At 43.4% G+C, this 21,790-nt stretch overlaps 1 protein-coding gene and 1 long non-coding RNA gene across 3 annotated transcripts; one reads left to right on the forward strand and one right to left on the reverse strand.

Annotated features, from left to right (window-relative positions):
- The first annotated feature begins 849 nt into the window (after window positions 1-849).
- Window positions 850-16,163, forward strand: NINJ1 (ninjurin 1). Of its 2 annotated transcripts, XM_036390918.2 has the most exons (4): window positions 850-1,051; window positions 8,163-8,397; window positions 12,529-12,690; window positions 14,554-16,163. In XM_036390918.2, exons 1-3 carry the CDS (start codon window positions 980-982, stop codon window positions 12,681-12,683), a joined length of 462 nt encoding a protein of 153 aa, XP_036246811.1. In that variant the 5' UTR covers window positions 850-979; the 3' UTR covers window positions 12,684-12,690; window positions 14,554-16,163. The 2 variants fall into 2 exon arrangements, with proteins under 2 accessions (XP_036246811.1, XP_036246812.1); XM_036390919.2 differs by lacking the exon at window positions 12,529-12,690.
- LOC129046793 (uncharacterized) lies at window positions 16,127-21,112 on the reverse strand. The gene is made up of 2 exons (XR_008508566.1): window positions 20,972-21,112; window positions 16,127-17,865 (listed from the first exon to the last, which is right to left on the reverse strand). It is a non-coding gene; the product is annotated as an uncharacterized LOC129046793 (long non-coding RNA).
- Window positions 21,113-21,790: the final 678 nt, after the last annotated feature.

Here is a 21,790-nt window from a genome sequence, read left to right on the forward strand (position 1 = left end):
TAATCCAAAAGAGTATTGGTAAATTGTATATTCACGTTAAGAGCATTTTCACAAACTCCAGACGTCCCCATTTTAATGCTAAACAACTTGCATAGATGTTTCTGCTTATTTCTACATAGGAGCTTGCTCATTTCCTTCTGGCACAAGTCCAGCACTGCTGGAAACGTTCTCTTTCTCAGAAAGTCTGTTCCAAACATGTGTGTGCCAAGCAAGGCAGCACATCTTAAGCAAAAAAAAAAAAAAAAAAAAAAATTTAATCACTGGCTTCAAGATTTTAAATCCAAAATGGAGAAATGTGATTGCTGAAACTGATCTTCCCAACAACAGAGGCTGGAAATTTCCTTATTTGCTTCAGGTATTAAGCCCACACCAGTTGCATGTGAGCGAGCAAAACCAAAATCAGAGTCATGGAATGTTTTGGGTTGTAAGGAACCACAAAGATCATTTTGTCACAACCCTCCTGCCATGGACAGGGAATCTTTCACTAATGTCTTTCCAGAATGTCTGGAAAACGTTCTGAAAAGTCTTTCCAGCTCCTACTGATTAGGAAAGAAGGGCACTATCCTTTGCCTTGATTATTGGCTTTTCATGAAAGCTCAGAGTAAATAAAAATATTCAGGTCACTTTCAGGACTCTGATATTGTCGTAACCGTTGATTCCTCGGGCCCTCGGGCCGAGCGCTGAGCTCCGCCGGGCCCGGCCCTGCGCGGAAACCTCCGCCCGCGGGCAGGGAGGGGGAGAGCGGGGAGAGGCAGGCAAGGAGGCGGGGAAGAGCCGGGAAGAGCGGGGAAGAGCGGGGAACAGCGGGGGAAGAACGGGGGAAGGCGGGGGAAGGCGGAGGAAGGCGGAGGAAGGCGGCCCCGGCGGCGGGAGTGGCCCCGGGCGCGGTTCGGGAAAGCCGGGCCAGCTCCGGGAGCCGCTGCCCCCGGGGAACCTTCCCCTGCCCCCGCCCGGAGCAAGAGGGGCTCGGGCGGCCGCCATGGACTCTGGCAGCGAGACCCACGAACTCAACGGGACGGCGGAGGGCGCGGAGTCGGCGGCCGAGGAGCAGGTGAGGGCCGGGCCCGGCGGGACGGGGCGGGGGGATCTGGCGCCGTGTCCATCCCGCCGTGTCCTTCCCGAGGCCGGGCGGGACGGGGACTCTGCGGGGTGCGGTGGCGGTCGGTGCTGCTCGGTTCTTGCTGGCTTTTTAGCCTGCCTTCCGCGCGCTCCGCGCCGTTCCTGCGTGGAGGCCGCTGCGCGGGTTCCGTGTGCCCGGGCAGGGCCGGGCAGAGCATCCCCGGCCGCTCCTGGCTCCTACAGCTGTCACCTGTCACCAGGGGGCCACCAGGGCTGCTCCTGGCTCCTGCAGCTGTCATCTGTCACCAGGGGCTACCAGGACTGCTCCTGGCTCCTACAGCTGTCACCTGTCACCAGGGGCCACCAGGGCCCTCCTCGTCCGGGGCCCGCCCGCAGCTCGCCGCACCTGCAGGGCTCTGCCCACCCAGCTGGCTTGGGAGAGGACATCCGCGCGAAATAAGCAATTACAAAACCAGGAAGAATAACTGAAGTGGTTGTGCCTGTATGGTTAATTTCCATGCAGTAATCAAAATAAAAACCAGAATACACAGCTTTTTCATACTATGTATAGTCAAAACATGACCAGACATCCTCACTGGGAAATGTTCATTCGCATTCTGTTTAAGTATAAAGGATATTTGCAGAACATGCCACTTATCTGAAGAAAACAGACGGGTAAAAGAGTGTCTTTTATCTTGTTTTGGAAAGACTAAACTCTAAAGGCAGCTCTTACTCCAGCCTAAGTCTCTGACACACAGAAACCACTGTACTAAACCCTCTTCTGTGTCACTGGTAAAATGTTCTGGTTACAGACAGACTGGGCTGATTGTGTAGCACATCTGTCCTTCCTCCAACACTCCCTCCCTAACAAACATTTGGAGTCATGAATATGAAACCAAGAAAAATAAAAATCTGTTTTCAATAAATCCTGGAAATCCTACCTTAAGTTAATCAAGCCTAGGATATGCAAGTAAAGCTGGTGGTCTGGAGTGGTTTCCTCTAAAACTCTGACTTCTCAGGAGTTCTCTCATTTTCTTGATGCAGTTTTGTGATTGCATCACAAGTACTCTTGATGGGGTATTTTTCCCCCAATGTGGTCTGCTCCAAGAATTTTTCAGCAACTTACCTGCTTTACTGCATCTTCAGTTGCAAGAAACCCTCATTTTGTTAATCGTTCCCATCAAAACTCAAGTTCTCAGTGAGTGCCATATAAAGAATAAGCAGTGAGACATGCTATTCCATTGTTTTAAATGTATTTAGTGGCACTTCAGTGAACTTCATAAACACTTTCTAAATTTTCTCTCTCTCTCTCTCTCACACACACACACTCACACACACAAAGTATATGCAAGGTAAAACAAATAGATTTTTCAAAAACCCATCTCTGAATAGAAGATACCTTAAAAACTCTGCCAGTGTTCACAATTCCCACAAACAAAAGAACGCCCCAGCTCAGCAGCCACCTAAACCTGGAGGGACCATCTGCAGCTGCCTGAATCTTCTGTATTGGAGTCAAAAGTGTGTCTGCTTTGAGGAATGCTCACAGGCATCGGAACATGGGTCAGTCACTCTTGTTTCCTTCCTGCCTGTCCCAGCATCTGTCCTCTCCTCAAAACAGACTCTCTTGCACACCTTCACCACAGACCACTGCCTTCTCATACAGAAGAGCTGACATGAAATGCAGATGTAGTTGTTACCTTCAAAGCAATCAAAACATAAGAATTTTTAAAAGACCAGTTAAGCTCTCAGTAGATCTGAACAAGGGTCACACAGTGGTTTGATGTGGTTTATTTTTACTCCAGCATTCATTTGAATACATTTTTTTAGCAGATGTCAGGCTTTTGGAAGCAAGAAATTCCTTGCTTCTAGGATTGGTCTGGCATGGCACACCTCACTGACTAATATGTGTGATTACACCTGGCAGAAGTATCTCATCTCTTCTTCAAAGGATCTGTTCATACAAATACAGATCATAACTAGTTTTTCATCCATCTAGTTGCTTTCCGTGTTCATGGTCCATATTGAAACACTCTCCATCCACCATGTTGTAAAATCTAGTTTAGTCTTTCCAAGATAACAGGACGTGCTAGATGAAGAGTTAAGGAAGAGCTATGAAAAAGCTGAACAAGAATTGGATAGTAAAATAAACAGTTTTAATCATGCTATTCCTAAAAATGTGTTGAAGTCCATATATTAATTGAGGGGTAATTTGGAACATGAAAGTAATTTGAAACATGGCAGTTTCTTGGCATCATATTGCAAGTAACCAGCCTGTAGGAGCTTGAAATTATTTTGCTGCATATAGCCTGAAGTAGTATGTTCTCATTACTCATATCAAACTGAATTTGGAGTGTTCTATCTACTCCAAATATTGATACTATTGGTGTTAAGTTTTTGCTTGAATATTTTTAAGTAGCTAGAATAAACAAACAGTGTGTTAACCACACAAAATAGACAGTCCACAGCCCAGTTGTGAGAAATAGTATTGTAAGACCAAATGAGTGGAATGAGTAGTAATAATAATGCAAGGCAGAAAAAATTATACTGGAGCAAACTTCCATTTAAATAGCTGTGTGAACAAATTTAAGTTACTCCTTCATTTCACAAATTTAGTCATGAGGTGTGCTGCTTATTTTACAGTAATTTAATGAGTAGAAATATTTTAACTGGACCCTGGAACCAGTACAGCTTTAGGAAAACAGTGCTAAAGCTGTTAAAACTGCTAAAGCTGGCCCTCAGCAGCCTGTACTTTTCCCTTTTTTAATATTAACTTTTTTAGCTCTCAGAAGTCAACATGATTGCCACAGTTTTTTTCTTAATGTAGTCATGCTTGCACGATCTGTTTGTATAAAAGTGATTCTTCTTAAGCACAAAGTTTTGGAGCTGCTAGAAAATCATGATGTCTATGAAATACAAATACATGCTGAGTTTTTCCCTTTTTTTCTTTTTTTTTTCTTTTTTTTTTTTTTTTTTTTTTTGTATTTGCCAGCAACCACAGCATGTGATTGCAGAGTTCTCACAAACTAGTTAGTGTTACACTGGGTTGCTACTTGGGTGAACATCTCCCCTCTCTCCTCAAAATGAAATTTCCATGGGAAATGAAACTGATGATTCATTCCAGAGCCAGAGTAGGGGTTTTTCTCTCTTGAGTCAGTACTAAGCTGAACAAATGATCTAATGTCTTTTTGAAGGATAAACCACAGAGTATCCTCTGAGGCGGTGTACAAAGGATCCATTAGAGATAAGGAGGCCATGAGGATGGTGAAGGGCCTGGAGGGGAAGCCTTGGTCTGTTCAGCTGGAGAAGAGGAGGCTGAGGGGAGACTCACTGGGGTCAACAACTTCCTTGTGAGTGGCAGAGGAGGGGCACTGATGTCTTCTTGTGGTGACCAGTGATAGGACCTGTGGGAATGGCCTGAAGTTGTGTCAGGAAGGGTTAGGGTGGATCTCAGGGAAACGTTCTTCCCCCAGAGGGTGCTGAGCACTGCCCAGGCTCCCCAGGGAATGGGCACAGACCCGAGGCTGCCAGAGCTCCAGGAGCATTTGGACAGTGCTGCCAGGGATGGACAGGGTGGGATTGTGGGGGGGTCTGGGCAGGGCCAGGGGCTGGACTTGGTGGTCCCTGCGGATCCCTTCCAACTCAGCCTATTCTGTGAATCTGTAATCATCCATTACATGACTGATATGGCTTAAAATATTTTTGTTGGACAAATACTTTTTTTCTTTGTTGAATATTTTACCTGACTGCTTTTAGATCAGCAAGGTCTCTGAGATGGACGGGAGGTCTGACTCAGAGTGGCCATAAATGGCCCTTTGCAATTTCAGTGTGTAGGTGATGGAGATATGGACAAAAATTCTACAACTATAAGTATTATTAAATACTAGTGCAAAGTTGTTAGTTCAATCCTGTAGCGGTAAGTTTGATCTTACAAAAAAATAAAAGTTCTGAAATGGTGTTCTATTTTAGTCCTGTATTATTCCTTTTATGTCTGATCCATCTCTTTTTTGATTTAACTGGAATTTTTTCCAAACATGAAATTTTCCCTCAAAGATCTGGAAAAATCAGCCATGTGGTATTTTTCTGAAAGATTATTACTTCAAAACCATAGTAAATTACTTCTTAAACAAAATTCTTTTTAGCATCTTTTTATCAGTTCTGATTGGGAAGAATATTGCAGAACACAGTAAAGACCAGCCCCACTAAGTTCAGTATGGCTCAGCTTTAGTTCTGCACAGCTTCATTACTATTTAGCAAGTTTCCATTGTTTTATAATTCAGACTTATTCCTAAACACGAGATTTTCAGGAAGCTTGCTCTATGGCATTGCAAACCCAGAGGTCATTCTGGTCCATTCTCATTTTCAATCAAAGCTGTTGGCCCATAACATTGCATTAATAACTAACCCCAAATAGAAAGAAAACTGCTGTAATCCTTTCTATAACAATTTACTGTATTTAGCAAAGATACTTTATTGTTTTCAAATATTTCCATTTTCAGTGCTGTTTCCTTCCTGTTGAATCACCAGGTGGGGCTTCGCTGTCATACACTCAGCACCTAAGGACATTTGCTACAGAGCCGCTTGTATTTGCTTTTTAATAAATGTAACAAATAGATCCTTTCTGTACTTGAGAGGGACTCAGTTTTTCTGGGTATACCATTGAAAGAGGGAGTGAAGCAAAGCAGATGCAGAGTGTGTACTAACACAGAGGTACTGTGAACTGTGCAATCTTGGAGTGAAGGTTCCGTCAGAACCAAAAGCATGCCTGTTTATGACATGGCATTGTAGCTTTATCCTTGCAGAGTGCAGTGCTCTGGGCAAGCAAACAGCCCCTGCTTCTGTGAGGAGACCTAGAGTGGTACTGCCTGTGGGGATAGCACCATGTCACTGTGAAAATAGCTCTTCCATGGTATTCTTCCAGTCACAGATGGAGCAAGAGGAAGAGGCTTTTCACTCCCATCCTTTGTCTAACTGTGCATAGACCAGCAGGGCAGGTTGTTGTGCTGTGAGGCTGAAGCTTTGCAGCACTGAGGCCCTGAAGGCAAGCAGGGAATGGTGTCCCAGATGCATATGGCTCTTATATGTGAACGCACGTGCTGGCTTTGCTCAAAGTCCTTTGGAGACACAAACACAAGGCCTTATCTTGTCTCTGCCAAGGAATTTGAATGTTGAATGTGTGTGAGGAGATGTTTTGGTTGCACTAAGGCTGAAGCAGGTCCTGTGCAATGCATACTGCTCTTTTGCCAAGTGACACCTGCAGGAAGAGCACTCCTTTATGTGTATCCTAGAAAATCTCCAGACATTCCACTGTCCCTCTGTACTCCTGTGGATAATCAAAGCACAGGAAGTGTTGTTTGGTGCTGTCAGCTGCACATGTTGCTGCATTCCTGGAATCCCCCTGAAACCATAAAGCCACATAACCAAGTTCTACTATAATTTCTGTTGTACAGACTGTCACTCTCCTGAGGTTAAGGCAACATCTCTTTTTTCTTTACCTGTGTATATATTGCTGTGTAACACACAATCTGATCTTAAAAAGTACCCATGTAGTACTGACTGCATCAGCTTCAATACCTCTGGCAGCAGCCTTCAGCTTGCTCCCAGAAGACAAGGCTAATTTGCTCTTTTTTTTTGGATTTTTGTTTTCTGGTTTTCCAACATCAGTCAGGAGGCAGGAAGTGAATGTTTGAGGGGTTTTCATGATTACAGGTCATTTTTCCTGGTGGAGGCAAGATCACAGGCTGAGAAAAACCTCTGACATTTTCTGCTGCCCTATTACACTCAGTCAAACATTTAGGCTTGTGATGGATGACGTGTCTGGTGAAAACAGGTCAAGTTTGGTATTTAAATGCCCTGAAAAAACTGGCAATGTGTATATGAATATCTACCCTGTTTAAAAGGAGGCTTTTAGGTCTGGACTGTGGCAAGCCTGGCTTGGGAGTTGATAACGTTTAGTGCTGCTGAGGAGAGTAATTAGAGGGTGTCTTCTGCATTTGAGCTAACCTGCAAAGCCAGACTCCTTTCACAGGAGTCTGGCAAGGAGCAACGTATCTGGGCAGTAAAAAAGTCTCTAAGAAGTAGGTTTAAAGAAGACAGCTAGAACAAGTTTACTTTTCATATATTTCTCTATTATTTTTAAAGTCTAGAAGAGCAGAAAGAATAAAATTCCTAACCTGTTCAGAGACAGCAGGATAGAGGATCACTTACTCTTCCTTCCTCCTGGAGCTGGGCTGCTAACTCTAACCTAGTTACTCTAAGCTGCACCTAATCCATAGAGAAATAGGCACCGCTGGGAGACAAGCAGTGACATTTCAAGTCAGGTCACATGAATCATCATCAGGAAACACTCATATATTCATCCCATTGGGTTAACTAGCCCTAAGTTTGCCCTGCAGCAGGTTTTTATTTTCCTGTTTGTTTGCAGAGCAATTTAAAAAATACCAAACAAATGAAAAACAACCCAAACAGCTGATGTGAAAATGGGGGAAAAAAGATTCCCTTGTAATTGGGCAATTCTTGGCAACAACACATCATATGATATGATGATAGTAAAGTGGAAAAACATCTGTGTATGGGGGTATGGATGGCCCTGGACAGTGGCATGGTGAAGGAAGGAGTAGCAAGGAAAGGAGGGCAAGCAAAGCTCACACAGTGGCCAACTTCACATCTGTCTTTAAAAGAAGACTCATGAGTAAGGAAAGAACTTTTTGGATGTGTAAGGAGAGAAAGTGAATTTAATAAATATCTGTATTTTTAAGTGTGCCTTCAGGAGTAAATTAGTTACAACAACCTGTTGTTTGCTGGATTGTGTTACAGTGGTTTTTCCCTCCCAACTTTTTCTCAGTGCAAACTTTGGTAGAAACATGCTGACTGTTTAAACTGATCCTATAGGCAAGCTGGAAAAGGTGTAAAAGGGCAGTAGAAGCAGGCAGGTTTCTGCTCTCCTTCTGGAGGATGGGGCTAACAGGGGAAAGCTGCACAGAAGATCTCAGCACTGCTGTGGTTCTGCCCATATGGTCACAGGAATCATTTGATGGGCCAAGTGATATCCCACTCACCACCAATTAAGAGATGGGAATAACCATTTTCCTCTCTGCTGGCTCCAGCGCAGAAGGTGGCAATGGTTCCAAAGGAACAGACCCATCAACATCAACCACTATGCCAACAAGAAGAGCGCAGCCGAGAGCATGCTGGACATCGCCCTGCTGATGGCCAACGCCTCCCAGCTCAAAGCTGTCATGGAGCAAGGACCCTCCTTTTCCTTCTACGTCCCGCTGATCATTCTCATCAGTCTGTCGCTCACCCTGCAAGTTATGGTGGGAGTGCTCTTGATATTCCTTGGTAGGTAACAACAGCAAGAACCACTGACTCATATTTTTCTTATAGGACACAGCCTATAGGATGGTAAATAAACACCCTTTGCTTTTAAAAAGCCTTTACCTCAGAACCAATTCAGGTTAGAATCACAGAATCATTTAGGTTGGAAAAGACCTCTAAGATCAGCTAGTCAAAAAGTTAACCCAGCACTGCCCTGTTCACCACTAAACCATGTACATACATAAACATCACAATTGCACATCTTTTAACTATCTCCAGGGATGGTGACTCAACCACTTCCCTGGGCAGTCTGTTCCAATGCTTGACAACCCTTTCAGTAAAGAAATTTTTCTAATATCCAAAAATGCAGATTTTCTCTTGAAACCATAGAAATACTGCAACAAAGGGAGGAAAGGCAACTTTATGTGAAATCTTCAATTTTTATCACCTTTCTCCTACTCATTTGCCCATACTATGAATATTTTTCCTCCAGAAAGCCTGAGGAGGAAGGAAAGTTATGAAATATTGTAAAAGAAACATCAGTAGGCCAGACAGGATAGTGAGGTCTATCAAGTTTCATAATTATGTTTTTGGCAAGACTGTTACTTAATCTTATGACTGAAATGTATTTCTTCCATATCATATAAGAAAATAATGTGAATGGGGAACTCCAAAAGGGAAGTGAAAGTCAAAATGTCCATCGTCATGTTGGTGTGGCATGTTGTCTTTAGCTTGGCTGTGTTGCAATCAAGCTGCATCTACCATTGCCCACCTGGAATAAATGACACTGCCAATGGTAGGAAACAGCTGTGGATCATTTCTGCTAGTGATGTGAGATCATTTATTCTTATAACATTTTTCAAATCTCATCCTTTACCTTAGTGGGAACTAGATAACTGACCTTGGGCCTAATGTAAATGAAAAGCCAGACTTCACACATGGCATTTAATGAGTTTGGCATCCCTGACAATCTTTCAGTGTTCTGCTCACTTATCAGAGCTGAAAAAATAATGTTCTGTTCAAGGAGAAAGTTCCTAGGGATCCAGGATATACATGGCTTGTAATATTCACAGTTGATGTGGCTTGTTTCTTTCTTACAAAAGAGATGGAATACAGCTGTCTCTGCATTTGTTAGGGTTGGTGCAGAAGCAGAATCCAGGTCTTGGCTCAGAGGAGATTGCAGAAGGGGACTGGAAAAAACCCAACCTGTTGATGCTGGCAGGTGTGGGAAACAGGTAATGGAAAAATCAGTAAAATACATCTATGTTCCTCAGTTGAAGGCGTCTCCCTGGTTGCTTCATCAGGCTTTGAGGCTGTAAACAAGCTCCCTGTCTTTCTGCTGGGCAATAATTTCTCAGTATATGCTGAGATACTGCTTTTTAATGCTTGTTTCTGCAAGACACACTGCTTAAATGGTATAAATTGCTATTATGTTACGGGCCACATGTTCAGTCCCTTAGGTGGTTGGAGACAGGGACGACACACACACCTCAAAGCTCCATTTGACAAACAGCGTGTTTTGGTGTCCAAACCTAGTAAATATAGGGGATTTGAAAACCCTGGTCTCAACTGCTAATTGGTCTGATCCCCACACAGCGCAGCTCCTGACCAGTGAGATGTCTGCAGCTTAGGATGGAATGGAATTGGTTGAGGTTCCTGTCTGTCAACCCAGGGGCCAGTTTATGGAACCAGTTGGGTTTCTTATTTATAGCCAAATCAATTGCCCAGTACAAGCCAGCTTGTACTGTGACAAATTGCTGTCAATTTTATCATTGTCACAATGAGGCTAACAGAGCCCTTGGCTTATGGTGATGCACTCTTGGAGCAGTGTTGTCCTGCTAAGGTCAAAGACAGGAAGAAGACAGGAAACAGGACACAAAGGTATGAAAATGCAGGCATCAGAGCAAGAACTTTCTTTTCACAATGTATATTTTATAGTTTTGGCTTGCAGGAATAGTTTGTTTCTGTCCAGCCATGAAATTCTGTCTCTTCAAGCTCTCACACGGCCAAACAAAAGTCTGTGCCATGATCCAGTTTCTTTCCTTGAGTCAGGGTTTTATCCTGGGAACTACCAGTTCTCACAGTTTCTACTAGGCATTAAAAGCTTTTCCTCCTTCTAAAGAGCCTTTCATGAAAACAATGTGAGAAATGTTCAGCAAACTTGTCCTTGGAAGGGATTTGGTCATCTTAACTTTTTGGAAGAAAAGAAAAGAATGTCTTGAAATAGTTTCAGTGGCTTGAAATCATAGTAATCCATTATAATAAAATACTTGATGAATAACTGTTCTTAAGAACATTTTCACAAACACCCTCATCTTAAGTGCTGTAATTACAAAGATAGAATTACTGCAATTCTACTTGAAAGTTTAGAGCTTTTCCTAAACTGACAAGTATTACTTGTCTTCCCTGACCCTCCTGTGGACAAAGGGACAGCTCTGAAAGTGTCAGTTTGCCTTTCAGTGTGATTGCTTTTTACTCACATAACAGGTCAGGCCATTATTACCTTTCTATTTTTATCCAACTGTGCCAAATGCTGTTATTCTATGTTTCAGAACTAATGATTCAGTTTCATTTATTCTTCACTCACATGGAGTCCTTCCAGGTCCTATTGGGGTGCAAGCATCCACATGCCTCCAGATACTTTACAGATGTGTATACTCATTTTAAGGTCGAAGTATTTACTGAACTTAAATTATTTAATGCCTGCAAAGGTGTGCAGTAGCTTCTCAGGGCAGTTCCCCCACACTGTTCTTCAATGCTTTGCCTGGCCTGTGATGTTTGACTACACTGCTTTAGCAAACAGGACTTGAGCAGGTGCTCAGAATTCCTTGAAACCAAACAGCATTATTAAGAACCCCAGGTGAACCTGGCTGTTAGCACTTCAGCATCACAAGTGTGTTTGCGACCATTCAACAACAAGGGATATTAGTTCAGTGGTTCACTTCTGCAGTATGGAACACAGTGATGATGGTACAAGCAAGTAACAAGATTTATTTTGTGTTGTAGAGTCATAAGTTGTATGTCTATGTGTGTGCCTATCAGAAGGAGCCCTAGGTTTTATGTTGCTGTAAAAACTTGTCTGGTATAAACTTTCTCTCACATGTTGTGCACATGCAGACACAAGCTCCAGTGATATATGCTGTTGAGAACTTGGAGTCTCAACAGACAAAACTCATTCTCAAAACATGCTTCAGAATTCATCAGCACTCACTCCATCAGCATCAAAGGAATGTAGCCAAGGGTCTCAGCTGCAGGGCCCTTGCTGCCAGAGAACAGAGACAGGAAACTCTTGGGTTTTCACATGGTATTTCAGTGGGCATAGTATTTGGTCAAAGTTGGATCTGATGACCTTGGAGGTCTTTTCCAGCCTTAATGATTCTATGATGCCAGGCAAGTGCCCCAGACTTCTCACTGTCTTAAAACCAAACCTATTATCAGCCCGATGTAACTAATTTGTATGCTATCACAAGGCCTGGAATCAAAGCTTACACTCCATTAATGCTTGTGTGAGCCTCCCTCACTCCCTTTAGCAGTTCAACCGAAAAACAGCTGCAAGAAACAAAGGAAAATGTTTCCACAGCAGATGCTCTCTGTAGAAAGGACTGCAGCTACACTGCTCTGACACCTCCCTCTGTTTAACAGATAGAGTACCCTTGCTTTCTAAAAACAGAATCAGGGCAAAGGCAGGGAGTAAAAGGGAATACAAGCTGGGGAAGGGCACCAGTACAGAAAAAATCCAGCCCTGGTAATGAGATTTGTAGCATTTTAACTAGGAAATTCAACTTCATCCTCTCAGGGCTTCAAGTTTCATATATTCAAGACTGAAATAATTTTTAAATGCTTAAAGTCTGCAACAAAGCTCGGCTTCAAAACATCAAGAACTCGAAAGATTTCTAGTGATGTTAGTGCATCCATTACTTCCCATGTGTCTCCACAGAGATTAGATGCTAATTACTTGAAGTTAATAAGCTCCTTGTGGTTACAGACCTTCTCCTTAGCACTTTCAGTGACACTGCAGAATCTGACTTCCCTTTTAAATATGACTGATCCAAATAGCTTAGCATAAGATAAATTCTGTAACTGCAGCAGAAACCTTTTATTCTGGATTTTGAAATATACATATTATTAAACATTTTTTCTCCTTTCTCTTTGAAGTAAAATATGACCTTAACAACCCTGCAAAACATGGAAAGCTGAATTTCCTCAACAACCTTGCAACTGGACTAGTATTCATTATAGTAGTTGTGAATATTTTTATCACTGCCTTTGGAGTGCAGAAACCAGTTGCTGAGCCAGCATCAAGACAGTAAGGACCAGGTGAGTGTGGTCTCCTGCAGCATGAGGTAGCAGAGCACTGCATCCAGCAATGCAGAGCACACTGGAGCACTTCAGAAACAGCCACAGGCTGATCTGTACTGTTGAAGTTCTTGCAGATACCTGAGCTCACTTCCCATTAGTGCAAAAGCAGAAGCTGCTGGGAACTGGTAAGCTATTACAATGTGTTTGTGAATGTGGAGTTCAAAAGTTGATGGCAGCACATGTCACCCGTAGGAAGTGTAAGGATCGTCCTGGCCTAGCCACTCCTTTTCCTTACTGCTGACTGAGACAATAAGGGAAATAATGTTGTTCTGCTTTCTCCAAATGCCTCTCCTTTTTTTAAGGAAGGTTTGCATCCAGTCTGTTACTTAATGCTGAAGACAATCTGTTTCCAAGTAGCTAGGGCTGTTAAATCTGACATGTAACACTGCACATGCTGGAGTCTCTCAGTTTCTGGGCTGGCTCCAGATCGTGTGGCTGCTCTGTCCTTCACAGGACGGGGCTTTGCTCTGTGGGAGACTCAGCTCACAGAGATGAGCACTGTCACTTCACATGTGGCCATTTAGGACAATCTTGTTGCTCTACCTGCACTTGCAGCTTTGTTCTTTACTTATACAGAAGGATAAATACAGGAATTGTGGGGATCAAACTGGGTGTCTTCCTAGCTATGATGAGCAGTTTGGGAGGACATAAACCTAAATTATAGGCTCGTAATGCAAGAAGCACCATGGTCAACATCTGCCTTTAAAATAGCAGTGCTAAGTCTGTGCGTGCCAACATTGCTCTGGCACTTGGTCTCCCAGATGTCAGTCCAGGGTCAGAGACCTGCTGAAGAAGGAATGGCTGGGCTGACAGGCCATGGTTGCACTCTGTACTACACAGACAGCCCGTGCAAATAACATTACTGCTTTGTGCAAACTTCTACAAGAAACCCTTTCTCCATAAAAAAGAAGATACAAGGCCTTTAAACTATTAATCTGTAGATGAACGGTGCAACAGAAATCTGTAACAAAAATGGGAGTCAAACCAAAATTGATCATCAGTCAAAACAGCATGAGGAGAAATCATTGTAAAAAGTTACTAGGAAAATTAAGAACTACAGTAATTTATCTCAGGATATGGGTGTAATTTTCTCCTTTAACCAAAACCTGTGAAATTCTGGCAGTGAAACAAGATCGTTTTAATGCATTTTCTGGCCATAGTTGCTACAAACAGACTAATAAGTATTTAATTTTAACAGCGAAGAGCACATAGATTATCTGAGCTATTACCTGAAATGCAGGTAGAATGTTAATTTCAGGAGAACATGTTAAAGCAGTACTGAAGCAATAACCCCAAAATTAACACTGGCAAAACCAAGGGAGCTGCATGAAGGATTATTGGAATTTTAGCTGCCTTCATGGGACAAAACACACAAAACACCCGGGACAGAGGCAGAGACAAGGATCTGAAATAGGCATAAGGAAGCTCAGAACAGAACCAGAAGCTGTGGGCTCCTGCCTCCATGCTCTCACACATGCAGTTTCCTAATTAAACAGCCAAATGTGGTGTCCAGAACCTATTTTTTGCTGCAGACTTGTTAAATGTGAAAGTTCTATATTGCTTTGGAACATTACAGCTGTTGTTTGCTCATTTGTACACATTGCCCTTGCTTGCCATCTGAATGTAACCTGAGAAATAAGTGTTTTTCAGTCTGTTGCCACAGTCTCCTCAAAACCCTGAAAGAAAGGAGTAGCCATGCTCTGGCTTCACCTTTACTATTATGCACCCTTTTCCACCGAAAACTTAATTGCCCCTTTAAAGTAAATGTATCATTTACTATAATTCCTGTATCACTAAAATATCAATATCTTTGTGTTTCAGAGACCTGGAGCATTCATTTTAGATGCCATTTGCAGTTGAGCCAGCTACGCTGGACACAGTGGGGAAGAAGAAGCTGGACACACCAAGCAGCTTTCTCAGGCTTCCAACACACCTGTATACCTGAAATTTTCCCATGTCTTAATATTTAAATTGTTTGGCATCTAAGAGAAGGTTAGCTTCGCCCCAAGGATGCTGTTTTTCTGGAATATTGGCATTTCAATTTCTGAAGAAACTTATTTTTTTTTCAGAGAAGTGACATAAATTCATGAAACAAGGAAATATCATCTGGTAGCATTTCACAGGATTTTTCTTTTTACATGCCTTTGGTTTTTGTGGCAATTTGTCATTTCACGATGGTAAGGAATGTCAGGCCTTTGATTCTGCCGTGGTCACATTGTCCGTTTATTTCACAGCTTGGCACCAAGCCCATGTACTCTGTAGCCGAGCGGTGTGTAAAGGTGGCTCTGCTTTTGCACAGCTTTTTGTTTTGCATTTTTTTCCACTCTAGCTAAAGGAAAGATGAGACAAAAAGAAATAAGCAGCATTCTTTTGCCCAGTTTTGTTCACAGGTAATCGTTTGAATTGTTTCTTCTGGACACACTTAAAATTTCCTGTCCTTCATGCACAGACACAAATCACCTAATTTTTAATGGTTTCTTACCATGTATTGCTATTCTGTGTATTCTGTCCATTATATGTATTTATTTGAATCATAGAGTAGTTTGCATTCAAGGGACCTTTAAAGCTCATCCTGTTCCATCCCTGCCATGGGCAGGGACACCTTTCACTTGCTCCAAGGCCTGGCCTTGGACACTTCCAGGGATGCAGGGGGAGCCACAGCTGCTCTGGGCACCCTGTGCCAGGGCCTCACCACCTTCATTGTAAAAGGTTCTTTCTTATATCAAATTTCTGGAAACCCTATTACTAGTGCCACCTTTTCTAGGCTCTACTGGTAAACTGGAAGATCCAGGGTGAACTTTACCTGTTAAACTGGTACCAAGTGCCTGTCAGCAGCAACTCAAATGGCAAAATGAACTGAATTTTTCTCTCTAGTTCCCTCTCTCTCTTCCCATCATTGATTGCTGCAGTTTTGTTCCTTTTATGAGTTTATGGCTAAAAGCAAAATAAAATTTTCAATTTTTATTTTTAAATATATGTAGAGAGTTAGAAATGTCTTCTAGTCTCTTACCTGCTGGCTCAGGGACTTACACTTTTTCTAAATACACTATTGCTAGTAATAGTGTAGGTTACAATAATTTCTTCAACAAAAATATTTTAGTCATTTTATTTCCAAAGTATCATACCTACAATCAGAAAAACCTAAAAGTTTTCTAGATTGCACTTATATGTAAATGCAAGATGTAGATTTGTATGAATCAATTTTCTTGATGTCAATTTTCAAAAGCTCCTTTGTACATAAGAATAGAAGATTGATTTCATGTGTCTCATCTCATTTACAAGTTTTATTACTGACTTTTCCCTTTGGCTATGTCTCAAAGCCCACTGATGTACCAGACTTTCATGTATATGTTCTGTAAGAATTACTAACAGAAAACAAATCAAACTCACGTGATTAGTAATGGAATAGATATTCTTTTTTTATTTTCTAATTTGTCTTTTGTTGCTTCATTTCCATTGTTACATGTGTTTAACCAGTATCCAGCAGGCAGTGGTTTAATTTTGTGGGCTATACTAATGTAAACATAACTCAGAACAATTTCTGAAAGAGGCACACAGGACAACTTCCTTCCTGTATTTATTTTTCACAAACCACCAACTGCTGTAGGACTCTTCATGCCCACTGGCTGTCTGTCGTGGCTGTCACACTTCTGATGCTGCTTCCCATGTCTTTTATTGTGATTAAGTAAGATTTGCAAAACATTCTTATACATGAAATCTGTATTTTAAGTCTTTGAAGCCTTCAGAGTTCATGTATTTTTTAGCAGACAGAAGCATCTGCAAGTTGGTTTCAAGTATAAATAATTTAATCACAGGATTATTATTCTTTTAAGTCAGGTGCTGCTTTAAAATCCAGGCAAGTATCTCAGAGGGGCAGCAAACAAATACATATGTTTGACTCATTCTTTGGTTTGCTGTGCTTTTTCAGAGTTTTTGGTTGGAGGCAAATATCTCTTTTAAAAAGAGGTCATCAATAATGAAGCGAGATGAATTTTCCAGACTCTGTGGGGAGCAGTTCGTGCCAGGTCAGCCGTTTGCTCCTGTTTCATAAGCTCTGGGCAGGGTGAGCACTGCTCATGGTCCTTCTCATTAGTCCCTTCAGCATGCAGAATAGCCTGGGCTGGGATTTTCAGTGTAGCTGTACTTACTGAAGCAGGTGACAACAACCATATTTACTGGAACTCTGAGTATTTGTCTTCTAAACCAGGTCACTGCTGGAGCTCATGCTGATGCTGCCTCTTATATAAAATGGGCTGAAGCAGAAAACACCATCCTGGTTTCTGTATCCCCTCAACTGCCATTCAGTTGTTTGAATTGACAACTTCTTTACCTCAGTGAGTTTGCAGATGACACTAAGGTTGCTGGGAGTATTGATGTGTTGTCAGGCAGGAAGGCTCCATAGTTTTATCTGGAGAGGCTGGATCCAAGGCCAGCGATTGAGGTTGAACAAGGCCAAGTGCCAGGTCCTGTCCTTGGGTCACAACACCCCCTGCAGCTCCAGGCTGAGCCAGAGGGCCTGGAAAGGCCCTGGGGGTGCTGGTGGCAGTGGCTGAACAGGAGCCCAGGTGGGTAAGAAGGACCAGGGCACCTTGGGCTGTTCAGCACTGGTGTGGCAGCAGGGCCACGGCAATGCCCATCCCCTGTGCTGGACATGCTGGGGTCAGTTTTGAGCCCCTCACAACGTGAAAGAGCTTGAGGGGCTGGAATGTGTCCAGAGAAGGAAATGGAGCTAGGGAACGGGCTCAGCCTGGAGAAAAGGAGGCCCAGGGGGGACCTCTTGGCTCTGCACAACTCCCTGACAAGAGGGGGCAGCTGAGGGGGTTCTGGCCCTGCTCCCAGGAAACAAGGACAGGACGAGACAGAATGGCTTCAAACTGTGCCACGGGAGGGTCAGGTTGGGTGTTGGGAGGAATTGGACAGCACCAGTTCCTGGAGCAGGTGGTGTTTCTGATAAGCCCAAGAGAAGCTGAGCCCAGGTACATTTCTCAGATCGTGGTGCAACTTGAAAAGGGGCTGGGGGAGGCACCACCACCTGGACCCCACCAGCCAGTGCATGCAGCAGTCTTGCTGGAGAAGCCCATTAGTATTCATTCACAGGTGATCAACAAAGCTGAGACAGAAGCTGAGACGTCCCTAGAGAAGAAAGTAAACTGAAATAAATGAGAGAAGGTACTCCAGGAAGAGATAAATAACAACATGGTCATAGCAGGCCTTAGGGCAGAGTTTCCATCAGAGGCTGGGTTGCACCCAGGTGCTGCAGCATGACATGTCAGCTGTAGCTGGAGTTTCACTCCTCTCCCCATCACTGAGTATCCCCATCCTGACATTGGAACACGTTCAGCAGCGGTGGGAGGGCAGAAGGGCAGAAGCATGGACAGAACTGACCAAACAACTCGAGCTGATTGATAGCAGACAGCTCTTGGGCATGTCAGGAAGCAAACACACATTGTTGGAAGTACATCTACAGCAAAGAGACAGGAGAAAATGTGGTATATAAAGGCTTCAGCTGTTTGCAGGAATTTCTTCTTTTCACACTTGATCAAATTATTTTCACTGTACGAAATCATGAAGTCACAGAATCACTGAATCATTTAGGATGGAGGATACATCAAAGATCATTGAGTCCAACTTTTGACTGACTCCACCTGTAAATGCCCCCCCTCATCCTTGCTCCTGATGTTCATGTAGTCCATGGCTGTGCCAGTCACTGACGTGTCAGTGCAGGATAGGGTGTGAAACACAGGATACAATCTTTTCAAAATAATATCTAACCAATAATTATCCAACTTCCTAACAGGGTGGTGACAAAACATAACCTGCCCTCCTATGGGATACTATGGGTTATTTTGAATTAACTTTTCTCCTCCTCCACAGTCTGTTGAAGATTTTCATGGTTCGTTTTATCATTTTATTTTGGGTTCTCATAACGAGAACTATTTACTAACCTGGCTGCCTTCCCAAGAAGAGTGCCACAGCTCCAAGTCAGGAACAGAGACTTATCAATAGCTCCTCATCAGGCAAGTCAGGCTTTGTCAGAAATGGAGATGGCAAAAACTCCGTTTTCATTCAGCCTCCTTTCTGATGTTTTCTGCTCCTCTTTTTCCAGTCTTCCAGCCTAGAAGTTGCCCCACCCCTTTTTTAATGGTACGAGTTTTAACTAGTTGAGAGGTGAGTGTAAATATGGTGCCATGCTAGGAAGCACTACACCAGGATTACTGAAACATTGCAAAACATTTTCACTGGTACCAAAAATATTTCAGAATAAATCAGTTTCATCACCACTCAACATTACCACAGATTTCTGGCGGGAAGGATGAAAATAGTCTAAACTCTTGGGAAGGCCTAATGTTTCAGATTTGTTTTGGACTTGTGGAAGATATGGAGGGAGACAGCTATGTGTCTTTACCCTGAAATAGGAGTCAATTTTTTCTGTGTCAGAAAACATGATTCACCAGGCATGCCAGGGAGAGAACTGCTCAGGAAAGAGAGCCCTCAGGCCTCTTCATCCCTTGTAGAGTTTCAAATCCTGGCAACATGACTTGGGAACATGACTGAACTTCACAAACTGTATGAAGTGCACTAACTGGGGAACATTGGGAGCAAGCCACAATGTGCCTGTGTGGGTCACTGTTCTCCTTCGTACTCAATAAAAATTCTTTCTTCTCCATGCTAGTAGAAAAACAGGTTTGAAAGCCCACATCCCAGCTGCACTGGTAGGATGCCTCACAGCCTCTTGAAGGGACCCTGGTTATCACACAGAAGTCCTGCAATCTTCAAACCTGATATCACTGATAATATTTTGCTTAATTTGCATGTCCTCTTCATTTGCAGACAGAGGGTGTGATGGCATGATGTGTCTTGTTCATCTTTCCAGAGTCAGGACCAGCCTAGACTCATCCAGGGCTGAATTTCATCCAGCTCAGAATGAGGAATTTACTTCCTACTTGTTTTCTTATTGACTCTGAGATCACCAAGATGAGTTTCACTTGTATCTCACAGGACTCCTAGCTTGGGAATACCCTGAAAGATATCAGTGCAATTCTTTCATAGAAACCTGCTATCTAAATGATTACCATTAATAATAATTTTTATTTTCTGCTATAATTTTACCTGTTATACCTGGACTGTGAATTTGGTTCCAATCTGATGTTAGTTATCTCCCTACCTCCTGGCAGAACAGAGTTCTTTCAAAGCAGAGCAAAGTAGCCGCATTAAATTGGCTGTGAGCCAGCTCCAGAGGCACAGGTGAAACAAAATCCAGCTCTATGCAACCATTATGGATCAGGAATATTTAAGAGGCACAGGCATCATCTTTCCAGCCTTCACTGGGAGCTTTTAAAATAAATTAGCTCAGAGCCCACAGAGGAAAAACAACGTCAGCTCTCTCTGTTTCTGCTGCAGCGGAGCGTTCAGCAGGGAGCAGCCCCGGGGACCCCACAGCCCTGCAGCTGGCACGCTGAGGCACCTCAGGACAGCACAGAGCAGCCTTGGGCCAGCACCCACAGGGCTGGAGCACTAGGAGACCCCCAGGGTAGCTAAATCCAGGGCTAAAAAGGAAAACAAAAGCCACCTGAGAGTGATGAAATATTTTGCTATGGAGAAGATTTGCTGTAAATCATGCTGTGAGAACATGTCTCGCCTGTGATTTATCCAAGCTTCATGTGCAGTGGCACTCTGGCTGCTGGCACCCGACTTCACCTGTTACCAGTTTGTGAAGCACAGACTGAGTCTGAAAGGTTTTTGCTTTACTAGACACAATGTTATTAAAGATTTATCAACAGCACCACGGCAGAAAGTGTTTCCCTGTGACAACAGTGTAAAGTGGCCTGTGTTCCAAAATAGCAAGGGCAGCTCAGGATTCCCCTAAAATGTTCTTTTATGCCAAAGCAATGGGACTGAATTAACTGGAGCAGTGCTGCTGCATAGCTGTCTCATCTCCTGCCTCTGATTTCTTTCTTTCATTTGGCTCTAATAACATCTCTATGCAGTGGGTGACATGAAGATAGAAAATTACCCCCTCTCCTGAATCCTATAATTTTGTAGTTTCATCAGGCTGTTGTTTCACTCATATCCAAACCTTGGTGATGCCCCTGATGCTCTGCTCTGGTCCCTTCACCTGGCACCTGGCACAAGGCTGCTCCTGCAGAGGCAGAGGGTTGGGGCATGCTGCCCAGCACAGGCACCAGCACAAGCACAGCCTCCCACTAAGAGCTGCTCCTCTCCCCAGAGGGCTACAAACCAGTGGGCAAGGGGGGAAGTCCAGTTCCCACTCATCAGGGAGTCAGTCCACAGAAGGGCACAGGATGAAGTTTCTTCTCCTGATGAAGTTATCCCAGAGATGCTCCTCCATGACCACTCAGGCCCTGTTCAACAGAATCCAGTGCCAAGCTCTGGCATGGGCTGCCCAGGACAGTGGTGAAGTCACCATTCCTGCAAGTGTTTAAAAAAACATGTGGATATGGCACTTTAGGACATGGTTTAATGGTGAACATGGTGGTGGTTCAGCCTCAATTATATTAAGAGCTCTTTTCCAACCTTAACAATTCTATGATCCCATGATTATCCTGCTACAGCAACAAGTTCCTTTGATGGGATGCTCAACACTGCTCATAGAGGCACCCATGCCAGCAGTTCCCCCTTACCCAAAGGAACAGGCCAGAAACAAAATGAAGTCCCTTTCTGGGTGGCCCAAGTAGCACTTCAAATGAACTGTGTGTCAAAGTCCCTTTACAGCAAGCACCAGTGCACCTCCAAGGCTTCATGGGCAGTGACCCTTGGAACTCCCAAAATGACACAAAAGCAAGGATTCACCCAAAGACACCCAGTCTTTGAATTGATGAGCCCTGTTTAACTCCAGATCCCTAAACAAGCTAAGCAGAAAAACTGCAATTTTGAAATTGGGTGAAAATGTTAAAAATCCTGGTGCAAATACCCAGAAAAATTTAGCCATGAGAGGCAAGAGCCCAGGAGGGGTCAGTCAGCAGCCACAGGAGGGCAACAACCAAGGGGTGCTTCTGCAAGGAAGAGCAGTGCATTAACTACAAGAAAAACAGCAGCA

The sequence above is a fragment of the Molothrus ater genome, chromosome 11, assembly GCF_012460135.2.
Source record: "Molothrus ater isolate BHLD 08-10-18 breed brown headed cowbird chromosome 11, BPBGC_Mater_1.1, whole genome shotgun sequence".
NCBI lineage: Eukaryota > Metazoa > Chordata > Aves > Passeriformes > Icteridae > Molothrus > Molothrus ater.